Source organism: Rousettus aegyptiacus, unplaced genomic scaffold, assembly GCF_014176215.1.
Source record: "Rousettus aegyptiacus isolate mRouAeg1 unplaced genomic scaffold, mRouAeg1.p scaffold_m13_p_12, whole genome shotgun sequence".
Classification (NCBI taxonomy): domain Eukaryota; kingdom Metazoa; phylum Chordata; class Mammalia; order Chiroptera; family Pteropodidae; genus Rousettus; species Rousettus aegyptiacus.
In genome coordinates, this window is record NW_023416287.1 from 44836829 (window position 1) to 44853277 (window position 16449).

General features: G+C 37.6%; 1 protein-coding gene across 1 annotated transcript; it reads right to left on the reverse strand.

Annotated features, from left to right (window-relative positions):
* Positions 1-268: 268 nt before the first annotated feature.
* Positions 269-5459, reverse strand: MC5R (melanocortin 5 receptor). The gene is made up of 2 exons (XM_036229808.1): positions 4887-5459; positions 269-3773 (listed from the first exon to the last, which is right to left on the reverse strand). The coding sequence occupies exons 1-2, from the start codon at positions 5005-5007 to the stop codon at positions 2770-2772; spliced, it is 1125 nt and encodes a 374-aa protein (XP_036085701.1). The 5' UTR covers positions 5008-5459; the 3' UTR covers positions 269-2769.
* Between the last annotated feature and the right edge of the window lie 10990 nt (positions 5460-16449).

The window sequence follows — 16449 nt, forward strand, 5'->3', positions numbered from 1 at the left end:
AGCATCTTAATTGTGTATAGTGTTTCCACATATCTTATAATATTATGTCATGAAATAATTTAGCCTCTAAGCTCTTTGATGGCAGAGAGTCTCTAATAACCACTGCTTCTAGCCCCATATTGAGTACATGATCAGTGATATCCCCCAAATACTTACTTGTTTATTAAAAGACAGACTTTTAAGACAAAATATACTGTCAAGTGTACAATTTTATTTTATTTTTAGGAGTTAAATCATTTCGAACTGAGAAATGGCCATCCTTCAGGCAATAAATACTGTCAGAGAAACATCATCATAATTCACCAATGAATATACCTTCTCATTTTGCAGCAGCTGCTGACAAATTGGCAGAAACACCAAAAATACTCTGAATATCACACATTAGAATGACCAATTCAATGCAGATGTCTGGTCCTTTCATTTTATTAGCCATTTCTTTGAACACATATTTTTATTCCAAATAAAGTTCTTCCAAAAGCAGAAAGAGTTAATACACAGTACCATATAGTATTGGACAGTTATATGGATTTTTTTGTTTAGGGGACTTTGTGTTGGGGTTCTAGGAGTTGACTCATTTACAGATATTTATCAAATCACTTTGTATATGTATTCCTTCCAAATGAAGACACATATAAATACTTGGGTTATCACTGCACTATTTATATAGAAATTAAAAGACATTTGAGCATTTCCTTTAAGATCTTTATAGAAGAGGTCAGATCTTATTTGAAGTCATGAAGCACCCGGAGCAGAGAGTTAGCCTAATGAGAACTGAGTTCACAAATGGAGCTAATATAAATCACAAGGACTGAAGTTTAATTATGCCTAGGATTGGAACCTTAGTGGCCTCACTTAGCACTCAGGGCTGTTAGGCAGCAGATTAAGTACACATTTGTTAAGAACAATAACAAATATCAGTTGAGTGCCTACTCTGTAACAAAAACTCCAGGCAACAGAGCCATAAATATGAGCATGCTAGTTAAAAGACTGGCTTTCAATGAACCTAGGTTCCTGAGACATTCCCTGTAAACATCAACTATGGTTTCCCATTATAATTACAAGGAGATCACTTACTTCCCATTCATTAATACACACAGTATGTTCTGCTAAAAGGAACAGAAGACATTTGAAGGGCTAGCTGCCCCTTCGAAACTCAGTTGCTGACAACCTGCCTATCTGCCATTTTCTAAAGATTTGGATGTCTTACTCACTTTCCAGCTCGCGCCAGCATCATGTTTATCTGGACTCTGAGCTCCCAGAGGTGGGGGTCACATCTATAAGTCTTTTATGTGTCCTGTGCCTAGGAAGTCCCTCTGCCCCAATAGGTCTTAACAGCTCATCACCGAGTGACCCTAATAATGGTCCACTGCTTTATTTATACTCTTCCTTCATTGAGAACAGTCCAGGCATGAATATCCAAAACAAAAGAGAAGTTATTAACACCGAAAATAACAGAATGGAATACAAGAGCTATAAAGACAAAGCCCCTTCACTTCAGATAAGAACACTGGAACCAAGGGGTTAGAGACATTCCCAGAGTCACACAGCTGTTCTATGACAAAGCAGGCATCTGGTTTCCAGACTACTGCTCTCACTATTGCCCTCTGCATCCTTCCTTAGTATTTACACCATCTGCAACATTTCTTTAAAATAAATATCCAATCCCTATGGTGCTTAACTAGTTTTCAATGTGTTCTCACATTTTGTCATGACCATCCTGTGAGGTCAGCACACATGTGGAACCTGAAATGAGATGATTAAGATGACATCACCTGTTAATGGCAGAATCATGATATAAACTCAGATTTTCTCACTCCATTCTACATTGTAGAAGATGAGACTCCCTAGATTAGAGATGGGCACCTGACCTTCTCTGGCTGTTGGAGTCAGATTGCAATGTTCAAAGTATACAGTGACAGGGTTTCAGTCTCAAAGACAGACCCAGTCTGAGAAGGTCAAAAATAGCTTGAAATGGGCAAGAGGGGGCACGAGGTCATCTGGAGCCCATGACACTTCCACAAAACACTCATTTGGAAATCCTGGACTGAGTAAGAATAAGACAAGAAAGAGTCACAGAAACTTTCACATCACATGAGGCAAGCTTTGTAGCATGAAGTTTTATATTTGGGTAAATGCGAAAACATGATCGACAGAAGTATAATTAAGGCAATTTCATTCTTGGACAATTATGGACACAAGCAATAAAACTAAAAGTTCAGAAAAGGAGAGCTGTAGAGACATCCCATAACAAGTGAACAGAAAATTTGACCACTCTATTCTGTGCCAAAAAGCATGCATAAGTCCCAGGAACATCAAGCGAAGTTATGGAACTGCCTCTGGAGAGAGAAAGCAATCATCATGATGTATATATTCACAAGTTTTCTTTTTTGTTATAGTCAACTCTTCATCATGCTTAGATCTGCACCCAGGATGTTTTATCTTCCTTGAGCACTCACTTACTAGATGGAAGACAGATGGGCCCCCGAAATGGGCAGGAGCAGGGAAAAAAGTAGGAGGAACATAAGATAATTGTCACAGATCATTCCCAAAATGGATAAGTGACATGTGTATGTCTGATTCAACAACCACCATAGAAAAAAAAGAAGGAAGAAAGAATGCATTTTAAGCACAAATTCAAGATGGGAAAAAAGATAAAGGGAATGCACAGTTTTTGATTTTGAATTACCTTGTTTATCCTTTGGCTGTACCTAACTGACTTTGTCATAAGGTAAACGAAGAAGAAAAGAAAACCACAGGGAACACTTTAGTTTAATACCAGCTAGGGACCCTACAGGGTATTCTGAAGCTATGGCAACAAATAATCTCTTTAAAGGTCTTGCGCATCTCTTGGCTGCGGAAGGCATATATCAGAGGATCGATCACAGAATTACACATGATGAGTATGAGGTACATATTGAAGTGAGACATAAAGCAAGAACAGTAGAGGTTCTGAGGGCAAGAGATCATCAAAATGAGATGGAGGAAGAAAGGAGCCCAGCACACAATGAAAATGCCCAACAGCATAGTCAGGGTGACAGCACCTTTCATGCTGGTCTTTTGCCACACAGAACCGTATCCAGGCAGAGCTGCTATCTGCTTGACATGAGTTCGTGCCAGGAGGAACATGTGTATATACAGAGACACCATGAAGAACAACATGGTGAAGAACATGGAGATAAGGCAAATGATGACATAAGTGGATTCATAGTAAATGATAAAAACAATGCCACAGCCTGTACAAAAGGTCCAGATGCATGCAATAATCACCCCAGAACGCTTCACTGTCATGATGTGGTGGTAGCGCAGGGCATAGAAGATGGTGACATACCTATCCACTGCAATGGCCAGCAAACTGCACATGGAAGCCACCACGGAAATGCAGATCATGGAGTCAAACACATTGTCAATGTGACGCACAAAGACATCTGCTACCACCAAGTGCTTGTTATTTATTAAGTATATGGTGATGGTCTCCCAGGCGTTGGACATACTCACCAGCATGTCAGCTACTGCTAAACTGCACACAAAGAAGTACATGGGAGAGTGCAAGTTCTTGTTCTTTACTATGGCACCTATGACCAAGATGTTCTCCAAGAGGCTGATGAGACCCAGAGTCAGAAACACCTCCACAGCGATGCCCATATCTTCACATGGCAAAGATTTGTTCTTGACATTTGGTCCCGAAAGGTTGCCCTCTGTGGCATTTGGGGTGTGATCCAAGAAATACAGGTGAAATGAGGAATTCATTGCTTCTCTTCTCAACAGCAAATTTACTGCAAAACAGGTTTTAATTCATAATCCAGAGTTTAACATTCTACTAAAGGAGCACAAAAGCATGCCAGAGCAAGCATAACTTGAAAATGAGGATGGATGGACTCAGTGCATTCATAATATTCTACATAATAGAATACAGAACCTGCTGCCTTATATCCCAATCCCTGGAATAGTGTCCCTCTGGCATGCAGGTTTGGAATTTTCACCAGCCTCTTGGTCTTTTCTTTAGGTTCCCTTTCTTTCACAGATCTCTTAATAGAATGACCATACATCTCAGATTTCTTGAGACAGTTTCACTTTTTATGCTTGTAATCCTAGCACCCAAGTCCACTCTCAAAAGTATCCCCAGCTCGCAACCTACAAAATCCTTTCCAATCTCCTGATTTTCACATTCCTAAAGCTACTAACGGCACTGCATTTTCCTCAAGTGAGCTTAGATTTCTGAAGGATATAAAGGCCCATGTTCTCTTGAGACAGATATGTATATTCTTAACATTTGTTTCCTGACGCTTCTAAAATCCACTAGGATTCAGTCTCCACAATTTTAATTTAGGTTATTACTAAGGTGATCCATTAACTGGAACATAATCACAAATAAAAAATTGCTGTCTTCAATTCATAAATTTAGTTGCACATACATGTTAAAATTGAGGCACACAGAATGCTGTATTTCCTCTCAATAAATATTTTCCCTGACTTCTGAATTTGCAATTTCATAAAGTCTGATGAATACATAGTTTTATAAGTTCCACATATGCATAGTACAAAGAAACAAGGGTTTAAATTTACCAAGAACTAGAGCAAGATCACTCCTTTGTTGCCCAATTTCTCTCCTATGAATAGTATTCGAAAATTCCTTTTCCTTCCAAACTCAGTGCATCTGGATAGAAAGTTAGAATTTCTGTCGTCATTCTCATCATTTATAATAAGTATTTACTGAAACGTAATTTGTTATTTTGTCTAGTTCTATCTCAGAGACAGTGATCAGTTATGCTATTACATTAAACATCAGATCAAACTGTTTAAATATTCAATTAGCTCTCTTCCATATGTAGGTTAGCCATGACTTCCTTTAAGGTGATTTTAAGTAAATAGAAAGCGTTATTATTTACCAGTGCTCTGCCTCACGCCTCTTCTCTTGCACAGCAGCCTATGGGCCCTCACTTGGGACGCTGGCTCAGCTGGGTCACCTGGCATCCACAGGCTGGACCGCTGCCGAGAGCTAAATGCCATCACCCTAGGACGTGACTCCTCAAACAGAGCACAAAGGCATCTTGAGACTGGTTGCCTCTTCCTTGCTTTTATGCAGCCTCGCAGCCTCGCCTTCCTGTCGCTGCTCCCTCCAGACGTGGAATCTGCCTCTTCTCTCCCAAGACTTGCTCTTTTCTCAGCCGCGAGTCTAAATCACCACCTAGTGGTTAGAGCTGTGTAGCATGACCCTCCTTTTCCCAGGCGGATGCTGCTCAGACTGTCAGCCTTTTGGGATCCTAGTGATACCTGTGTAGAAAGAATAACGTTCTTCTGTTTGCAGAAAATCCTTCCTCAAAAGTGCGTCCAAATGTATCTTCCACCTAGCTGTTCTTTTAAACTTTGCTTCTTTTCTCTTCCTCTTATGCACTGATTAAAATGCTGACAGATCATACAACAGCTCAGGTTCTCCCATCCCTTTGTTCCTCTCTCTAGGACCCTGGATCAGTGCTGAGAACTGGGATGGGCAGCAATGAACCAAATGTGAGCATTGCGTGGGAGAGTGCTTAGGCTGGGGCACTAAGGAATGAAAAGAATGCCCTGTGACTGGAGCTTCCTGCAGCCTGAGGTGTCAGAAGGGGGCAGGGCCAGATCACAAAATGCTCTGTAGCTTGTGATGAAGGTTCAGAGCCTCATTCTAAGAGCAACGGGAAGCTTTACAAGGTTTTAAGCAGATCAATGCTGCCATGGTGAGGACATGGAACTGGAGTTGCTCAGGAGTAAAGAACATTGTAAGTCAATGGCAGCACCTCTCAATGAGACTAATAGATCCCTGGGACGAATTTTTTATCCTCCCAGGGCCGAGTAATCTGACTTATTCATGCTCAGACCAGCCTCTGTAGAAGCAGCAAAACCATAAAGTAGTCTTTGCTGGCACATTTACATATGAAAACTAAAAACCAAAATGGCCCTGAACAAAATGAAAATCAAATCCACAGATTCATTAGCTGTGGGATATAAATCTTCCACAGCAGCGTCCCATTTTGCTCTTCTAGAAATTTAGGTGGTTTTTCTCTTCTTCCTTACAGACTCTGAATTGTGTTCAGAGATTCATTCCCCCATTCAATTTCCACCACATTCCTCAGAGAAAGCTAGTTGACCCTCCATTACACCTCGTTCTAAGAGTAGCCCTAAAGTGTTTTTGCTAATTCTCATCAATAAAATGGGAAGGGACTCAGCGGAAGGGCTTCTAAGAAAACTACAAAAAAAGACAATGTGTGTATGGCACTCCAGGACTACTGAAGCACTTTCTTTTGAGCATAAAGATGGGGCCATCAGTGTATATGGCAGAGCAGAGAGTTGGAAATAAGCTGGGAATTTGAGTAGCCTCTGAATCACCAACTCTGAGGCCCACTTTACTGCTGGACCACTCAGTATAGGAAACAATGTCGTATTCTTACACTAGCACAAGCTAGAGTTCTTTTTGCTTGCAGTGAAGTTCATTCTAAATGTTATGGCTCTTTTCCCAATTGCTGATGCTTTCATGTTCTTCAAGATAAGAATGATTTTACCATCTAGACAATGCCTGACAGTGCTATGAATGAGCAATCACTTCTTCACAAAGAAACTGCCACTGTAAACCACACGAGGCTGTGCAAAAGCCTCTGGGAAGAGCTGATTCCCACCACCTCAGGTAGCACCCACAGCAGAAATCAGAGTAACCCAATTATATAAATCTGTTATTTTTGCTTGCTGCTTCAAAGTGTCTGTTTACCTATATAACTAGTAGAATGGCATTGGTTGCAGATATGTCATGGTACTGGTCATCAAGAATCCTAAAAAGCTGATCCAACTTCTGCAATCTTCTGGAGTCTCTGATATACAAGATCATTGTAGAAGAGCAACTTTGTGGGTAGACTATTGAGAATGGCTTGTGGCTATCCTAGGTCCAATCTTATTAGCACAATATCTGTGACAGTCATTTTCAGTACACAGATTGGGAACCATTAAAGCTTCAAACAATAGGTTTCTTTTTACTTAGTCCCATTAGAAAACGTGGGGAAAGAAATTCCTCCGAGCTAGGACCTTCACAGTCCAATATTTTCAAACAAAAGCTGAAAATATAGTACAGTCTAATAAGAAAGGTACACTGAATCAGACTTTTAGAATAAATTGAACAAGGTGCCATATTAAACCTTCTATCCCTGAATACATAACTAAATCAGAGCTAGTTTATATAGAAGTTTGGTGAAATTAGGAAAAATGATCCCCTCTGGGTAGACTACCCCACTTGCACATAGCTTAGTGATTAGAAAGTGCTTCGTGCAAATCAGAAAAAGGCACCTTCCTCCAGGAAGATGCCTCCACGACCACCCCATCCAGCAGTACACACAGCTTGAGAAGCAGAATATTGATTCCTATTTACTCTCTCAACTGTGGCCTTTGTGCAACATAATTTTTGTCACAGATGTTCTCTAATAAGCCTCTTTTTGTTATAAGGAATTGTCGAAAGTATGTTGAGTAACTGGAGTTTTAGCACAGGATTCAAATGCCAAAAATCCAGGGAAATTAAAACAATTGATCTTAGTTTCCTTTAGGGCTGTTGGCTGGTAAAATGGATAGGATATCTCTGGTCCAAAAAATGAGCTCATGAAGGGAGTGGTGATTTGGTAGGTGGGGAATGTGATACCAGATATAACTTCTTTGGGTTCTTTTTATTGGAGAGACTGGAGAAAGTTTATTTCTCTTAGAAGACCCCACTCTGGGATAGTCATCAAGCTTGATGTGCCAAATACAAATAGAAATTGCTTCTATGGATTACTCATCAGATGTATTTTGACTTTGTGGATGTCCAATACAAATTAACAAATCCTAGACTCTGGACCTTGTTCATTTGTGATAAAAGAATTTGTCATTATTAAGTATTATGGGACTAAACCTAGATTGGTTCCTGACACTGTAGTTGAAGTCTCAAGTCCTTTGTGGTCCAAGACCTGAGTTTCAAATAGCCTGTGTGTCAATGCATTGCTCATCCAAAGGTGTCTTACAGCTACAGAACTATACATACACATCTTCTAAAATTAGCATATATATTTTTTTTTACTTATTTGTTGTTAACGCCTCTTGAAAGAGACTCACTAGAGACACAGAGGGCTTATTAGGCTGCCACCATTGCCAAACTCTTAATGTTACACATTCAGCGGGTTTTGATGAATGTGAAATGTCATGTGTTCTCAATTAGAGTATCAAACAGAATATTTTCACTGCCCTAAAAATGCCCTTGTGCTCCACCTATTCATTTCTCTCCTAAATTCCTGGCAAAGTTGCCCTTTAAATTGCCATTTTATTGCAACAAACAAAACTCTACAATCAAATGACTTTGTGGGAAAATTCTACAAACATTTAAAAAGAATTAATACCTATTCTTATCAAACAATTCCAAAAAATTTGAAGAGAAAGGAATCTTTTTAATCTCATTCTGTAAGACTATCATTACCCTGATACCAAAAACTAACAAAGACACTGCCAAAAAAGAAAGATTATAGGGCAATATCTCTGATGAACATAGATGCAAACATTCTCAACAAAATATTAGCAAACTAAATTTAACAATACATTAAAAGAATCATACACCATGATCAAGTGGGATTTATTCCTAGGGTTCAAAGATAGTTAAATAGTCACAAATCAATCAACATTACACACCATACAAACAAATCCAAGAATAAAAGTCATATGATCAATAGAAAAAGAAAAATCATTTGGAAAAAATTCAACATACATTTATGATAAGAACTCTCAGCAAAGTGGGAATAAAGGGAACATACCTCACCATAATAAAGTTCATATATGACAAACACACAGCTAACATCATACCAAACAATGAAAAAGCTAAAGTGTTTTCCCTAAGATCAGGGATGAGACAATGATACCCACTCTCACTGCTTTTATTCAACATTGTATTGAAACTTCTAGTCACAGCAATCAGACAAGAAAAAGAAATAGAAGTCACCCAAACTGAAAAGAAAGGAAGAGATATAACTGTCATCATTTGAAGATGGCATAATACTATAAGTAGAGGACCCTAAAGATTCCACCAAAAAAAAAAAAATCCTATTAGAACTGGTAAATGAATTAAATAAAGTAGCAGGATAAAAAATTTATATTTAGAAATCAGTTTCATTTTTAAATATCAATAATGAACTATCAGAAAGAGAAATTAAGAAGACAATCCCATTTATAATTGCATCAAAAAATAAAATACCTAGAAATAAATTTAGCCAAAGAGGTAAAAGACTTGTATTTAGAAAACTACAAGACATTGAAGAAAAAAATTGAAGAAGATGCAAAGAAATGGAAGCCTATTCCAGGCTCATGGATAAGAAGAATTAACATTTTTAAGATGTCCATAATACCCAAAACAATCTACAGATTCAATGCAAACCTTATCAAAATATCAATGGCATTTTTCACAGAACTAGAACAAATAATCCAAAAATTTATGTGGAACCACACACACACACACACACACACACACACACACACACACACACACACAAACCAAAAAGGTACAGCAATTTTTAGAAAAAATAACAAAGTTGGAGGTATCAGGCTACTTGACATCAAACTATACCACAAGGCTACAGTAACCAAAAAAGCATGATTCTGGCACAAAAACAGACACATGGATCAGTGGCCCAAAAATAACCCATTCTTATATGACCGATTAATCTATGACAAGGCAGGTAAGAATATATAATGTGGAAATGACAATAAAGAGTGTTAAGAAAACTAAACAGCTACATACAAAAAATAAAACTGAAAGTGGACTACTTTCTTAACTACATACAAAAATAAACTCAACATGGATTAAGGACTTAAATGAAAGACTTGAAACCACAAAACACCTAGAACACAGACAATAAATACTTAAGAACTTAGATATAAATCTTAGCAATATTTTTTGTTGGATATGTCTGCCTGAGCAAGGGTAACTAAAGCAAAAATAAGCAAATGGGACTACATCAAACTAAAAATATTTTGCATAGTGAAAGAAACTATCAACAAAATGAAAAGACAACCTAATGAATGGGAAAAGATATTTCCAGATGAAATATCTGATAAGGGTTTAATATCAAAAATATCTAAAGACCTCATACAATTCAACATTAAAAACAAACAAATAATCCAATTAAAAATGGGCAAGTGTCCTTAAAAAACATTTCTCCAAAGAGGACATACAGATGGCCAATAGACATATGAAAAGATGCTCAATATCACTAATCATCGGGGAAATGAAAATAAAAAACCAGAATGCGATATTACCTCACAAATGATAATAGAATGGCTATCAACAAACAACAAGAGCACTAGTGGGGGGATTGTAAATTGATATAGCCGCTATGGAAAAACAGTATAGAGTTTTCTCGAAAAATGAAAAATAGAACTATCATATGACCCAGCAATTCCACTTCTGCTGGGCATTTTGAAAAAAAAAAACTAATTAGAAAAAATATATGCACTCCTGTACTCATTGCAGCATTATTTACAATAGTCAAGATATGAAAGCAATCTAGATAGATGAATAGACACTGAATGAATAGACAAGATGTGAAACACACACATACATGCATACACACAAACGCAATGAAATATTAGCCATAAAAGGTATTAAATCTTGCTATTCATAACAGCATGGGTAGACCTAGAAGGTATTATGCAAAGTAAAATAAGTCAGACAAAGAAAAATACCATACGATTTCACTTATATGTGAGATCTAAAAAACAAACAAACAAAAGGAAACAGAAACAGTCTTATAGATACAGAGAACAAACTGATGATTGCCAAAAGGGAGGGAGGTAAGGAAATGGTTGAAATAGGTGAAAGAGAAGACATACAAATTCCAGTTATAAAATAAGTACGTTGTGGGAATGTAATGTATAGTATAGAGAATATAGTCAATAATGTAATAACTTTGTATGGTGACAGGTGGTTACTAGACTTTTCATGGTTATCATATCATAAGTATGTAAATGTCAAATCACTACATTGTCCACCTGAAACTAACTTTTTGTCAACTGCACTTTAAATAAATAAATAAAATCAGAAAAATAAATAAATAAGTAAATGAAATATTTGTACCATTTTGCATTCCCACCAGCAATAATTGAGAGTTGCTCTTGTTTTACATCCTCACCAGTGTTTAGTTTTGAAAGTATTTTGGATTTTAGCCATTTTAGTAAGTATCTTATTGTTGTTTTAATTTGCAATCCCCTAATAATATGATGTTGAGCATCTTTTTATATGCTTATTTACTATCTGTATATCTCCTTTAGTGAGATGTCTATTAAGCTCTTTTGCTCATTTTGTAGTTGAGATGTTTGTTTTATTATTGAGTTTTAAAAGTTCTTTGCATATTTTCTGTACAAAGTTTTTGTATATTTTGGATATTTTGGATACCAGTCCTTTATCGGATACAAGTTTTGCACATATCTTCTCCCTGTTTGTGGCTTATCTTTTCATTCTCTCAATAGTGTTCTTCACAGAGAAGTTTTTAATTTTAATGAAGTTCAACTTACCAGGTTTTTTTTTCTTTCATTGATTGTGCTTTTAGTGTATATCTAAAAATTCACTGCCAAACTCAAGGTCATCTATATCTTTTCCTATATTATCTCCTACAAGTTGTTTTGCATTTTACATTTAGGCCTATGATACATTTAGAGATAACTTTTGTGAAAGTTGTAGCTTCTAGTCTTAGATACAATAAAGTTTAAGAATAACTATGCATTGAGTACATGTTATATATCAGGTACATAATGTATATATATTCTTTCATACATAAGGAAGATGTTATTCTCATTTTATAGCTGTTGAAGTTGAGGTTCAATATGATTAAGTAACATGCCCAAGGTCACACAGGTGGGAAGGGGTGGCACTAGGATTCTACATCTCTAACTCCAAAGTTGCTTATGAAAAAAACAAATTTCTAATAAAGAAAAATTAAGAGGATGTACTAAGACTCTAAGAGAATCTTTTCTTCCTTCATTTTGTTTCATTTTGTTATTCTGAACAATGTCTTTAATTTTTATTATTACAATTCAATTCTTTATTTTATTTTATTAATTTCAAGTATACAGTACATTGGTTAGACATTTATATAGTTTAAAAAATGATCCCCCTAATTGCTCTTTCTCTCCTCTGGCTCTCCACCTAGCCTTTTCATTAATGCTAACTTCATTCCCTAGCCCTTACATTAATGCTAACTGCATTCCCTATCCCTGTGACCATCTATCAACTACTAATTTTGAACAATCTGTCTTTAAATTGAATATTGTGTGTCTCTAAGAAGTAGCAGCAATCTCCATATATAAATGGGTTCTAATTCATGTGGATTGGAATTAAAATGACATGCCCCTCTCCAATTAAGTGTATGAACCTCTTGTGGAGTAAAATAATCTTTGGATAGATCAGTTAAATAATGTAGCATCTTGACATGAATTTCTGTTTTCAGAAGACAGAGATCAAGAGAAGGCTATTTCTATTTCCAGAGGAAAGAAGAAAGTAGTAATATTTAAAAACTATTTCTTTATATTAAAACCTCTTCATCTTAGAAATAATTTTAGAGTATTTGTTTCATGGATGACCTATAAAAAACACAGACATCTATGAGTTAAACCACCATTTCAATATTTTCTCTTTTTCCATGAGAGGGCCCCTGCCACATAGCTCAGTGTTTGGTTTCATGAGGGACACAAAAATAAGGAAGCACCATGTCATCAATAGGGGGTATATAGTCAAGTGAAGCATAAATAAATAAGACCAGAATGATGATTATATAATCCTGATATAATAAAAGAGAAGTACGAATAACTACAGAAGTTGAGAAAGAAAACTGGCATGTATCCAATGTACTGGCAAAATTACAGCAGAACCTAGAGTTTTCCTCAGATGGCCAACTGAAGAAACATACAGGAAGGGACTATTTACAGATGGGGAGGCAGACAGAACCAGCCACTGCAGGAGCCATGACCTTCCTGGGCCTACAGGGATAGGGGGAGGTGGGATCCAGCCCAAGGATTGCTAGAGCCAGGGAGAAAGAGCCACCCACTCGACAGGAGCTGTGACAAGGCATTGCCACATCCAGAGTCAAGGCCAAAGCAGAGACAGAGGAGGAATTCATACCAAATTCTCTCCTCCCACTTCTCATCTCCTGCTGGTTCCTCTCAACTGAAATCCAGAGGGAAGGGCTTCAGGTGAATCAGCCTCCAAGAAAATGGATCTATGGGGAAAGGTTCTTGTGGACTAACCAGTGCAGCCTACAAAGGAAAGGACTGGGTGGTAACTTCACAAAACCAAAACCTGCACCCAGGAAGGAGATTTGAAGACTGAATAGGAATTAACTAGATAAAGAAAACAATGAGACTGAAGGCATCTAGGTAAGAAGCTCTATTTCAGAGATCTGCCGCTGATAAAAAGTGTCTTTAAGGAAGCAGGAAGGACTCAAATCAGATCCTCAGAGACTTTGTATGCTTTATCCACTGTGAACTTGATCCTGAAAGTCATGGGGAGACTTTGATGGGATTTCAACAGGGAACCACATTATACAGGACCAGGACTAGGGTGAAACAAATGAGGCACTTGTCCAGGCACAATATTGTAATGCAATATTTTTAAAAATCAAAATTAATGCAAAAAGTACATGATGAATAAAATATCAAATTTTGAATAAAGGCAGAATCAATGTTATTGACTTGACCTTTGTAATGTGCATAGTTAAATTAGCACAGTGACTGTAGTACAGAGGAAGAATTTGTTCCCACCGAGATCAAGGAAGTTAATTGGAATGCTGCTTTGACATTCTAGCTCTGTGCTGTCCCCTATGGTAACCAGTAACCATGTACAGCTATTTAGCACTTGAATTTAAAAAAAAAATTCCTTTCTTTATTAAAGTATAATAGACAATTAGTTGCTTGTATTAACATTGTACAATTCAATGAGTTTTTTGTCAATTGTAGTTTGCATACAATAATACACCAATTTCAGTTGTATAGCATAGTGATCAGAGATCTACATAACTCATAAATCTAGTACCCCTCTCTCCCCTTACATATTTATTACATTATTAATCATTTTCCCCATGCTACACTCTACATCTCCATGTCTATTCCTCAACTATCAACTTATTCCTCTTAATCCCTTTGTCATTTTTTGCCTTCCCCCCAAAGCCCCCCCCCAATAGTAGCCCTCAAAACATACTCTGTGTCTATGAGTTTATTTCCACTTTTTTTGTTGTTGTTGTTGTTGATTTTGTTCTTTAGATTCCACATGTATATGAAATCATGTGATATTTGTCTTTCTCTATCTGACCCATTTCATTCAGCGCAATACCCTCTAGATCCATCAAGGCAATATCTATTTCCAGCCTCTTCCTTTTAGTATGTGTGTGTCTTTTAATCTGAAGTAAATTTCTTGTCAGCAGCATACATAGGGGTCTTGTTTTCTTATCCATTCAGCCGCTCTATCTTTTGGTTGGAGCATTTAATTTTTTTTCCATTTGAGGTACTTCTTGATAGGAATGTAGTTATTACCATTCTTGATTCCTGTTTTTGATACATGTTTTTTTTTTCTTAAAGAAGTCCTTCCAACATTGCCTGTAATTGTGGCTTGGCGATGATAAATTCCTTTAGCTTACTTTTTTTTTTCCTAGGAAGCTCTTTATCTCTTTCAACTCTAAATGATAGCTTTGCTGGATAAAATATTCTTGGTTGTAGACTCTGAGTTTTCATCACGCCAAATATTTTATGCCAAGTCCTTCTGTCCTGCATAGTTTCTTTTGAGAAATCAGCTGCCAGTCTTATGAGTGCTCTTTTGTAGGTAAGTAACTGCTTTTCTCTTGCTGCTTTTAAGATTCTCTCTTTGTCTTTAACCTTTGGCATTTTAATTATGATGTGTCTTGGTGTGGGCCTCTTTGGGTTCCTGGCTTCGGCGACTCTCTGAGCTTCCTGGGGTTGCATGTCTATTTCCTTCACCAGGTGAGGGAAGTTTTCCATCATCATTTCTTCAAATAGCTCTTCAATGTCTGTGGGGTTTTTCCCCCCCAATACTCTTATGACAAGGATATTTTTACATTCAACAGTGTTCCATAGGCTCCTTAAATTATTATTATAGTCCTGGCTTCTTTTTCCTTGCCATTCTGATCGGGTGTCCTTGGCTTTCTTATCCTCTACATAGGTCATTTGATCCTCTTCTTTATTCACTCTGTTTACTCCATTTAACATACTCCTCATCTCAGATAATACATTTTTCATTTCTGACTGGTTCCCTTTTATAATTTCCATTTAATTTTCTAGGTTGTTTATCTCTTTGTTAAAGTTCTCACTAAATTCATCTACACTTTCCATAAGTTCATTGAGCATCTTTATAACTGTTGTTTTGAACTCTGCATCTGTTAGGTTGCTTGACTCCATTATTCATGGATCTCTGTTCCGTTCTCTCATATAGTGTCTACTTCTTTGTCTTCCCATTTTGTCTGGCTTTCTATGTCTGTTTCTATGTACTAAGAAAAGCTCTTAAGTGTCCCAGTCTTATTAGTGCGGCTTTGAGTGGTAGGTGTCCAATGACACAGTTCTGAGAGGGGTTCAGCTGCAGGCCAAATTTAGCCCAAGCCTGTGCCTCTCCTGATTCACCTGTCAAGATTCAGCCAGCAATCCACAGATGCTGTGCTTATAATTGCCTCAAAAGGCCACACCAGAAACCAAGGCCAGCTGCCTCCAGCGTGAGTCTAGGTGCTGCTCAGCAAGGGGCACCTGACTAAGTGAGGACACACCTAGATGTGGCTTGGGGTGGGCCATGAGTTGGGGGAGGAGGAGTCCCAGGGACTCCTCTGGGTGGAGGACCTCTGTTATCCAGTTTGATGAAGTCTCTGCTATGATGTCACTAACGCCACACGCTGGGAGTGGGAGGACTCAACAGAGGAACATGGATACCACCTCACTTCTATGCAGCATGAGTCTCACCTCAACCTTAGTCTGACAAATCAGTGTCTTCCTATAGGTCCTTGGTACCCCCTGGACAGAAAATCAGCACTGGTGCTCAGAGTGAGCAGGTTCGTCACCATGAAAGTCTGCTCGTGGATGTGGCCCCTTTAAGAGGCCTCTGCAACTGCTGGCTGCTACTGCCACTGCTTCCTCCATCTCACTCAGCCACTGGACACTGAGCAGCCTTGGGTCCTCATCTCATCCTACCTTTTACCATTGCAGGCTGATTTCTTAGATTTCTTGCTAGTTGTATGGCAATTTTCCTTGCTGTTTACTTCTTGTTTGTCACAACTTTGATTTGGTCATGAAGGATGAACAGAGCTTCTATCATCTACGCCATTTTGGCCTTGGCACTTGAATTTTTAATTTCATTTCATCTTAATTTAAATTTTTTAAATTGACACTCAATTCAGTGATTTAAAAACTTAGTATGTTTGGAATAAGTTGGAT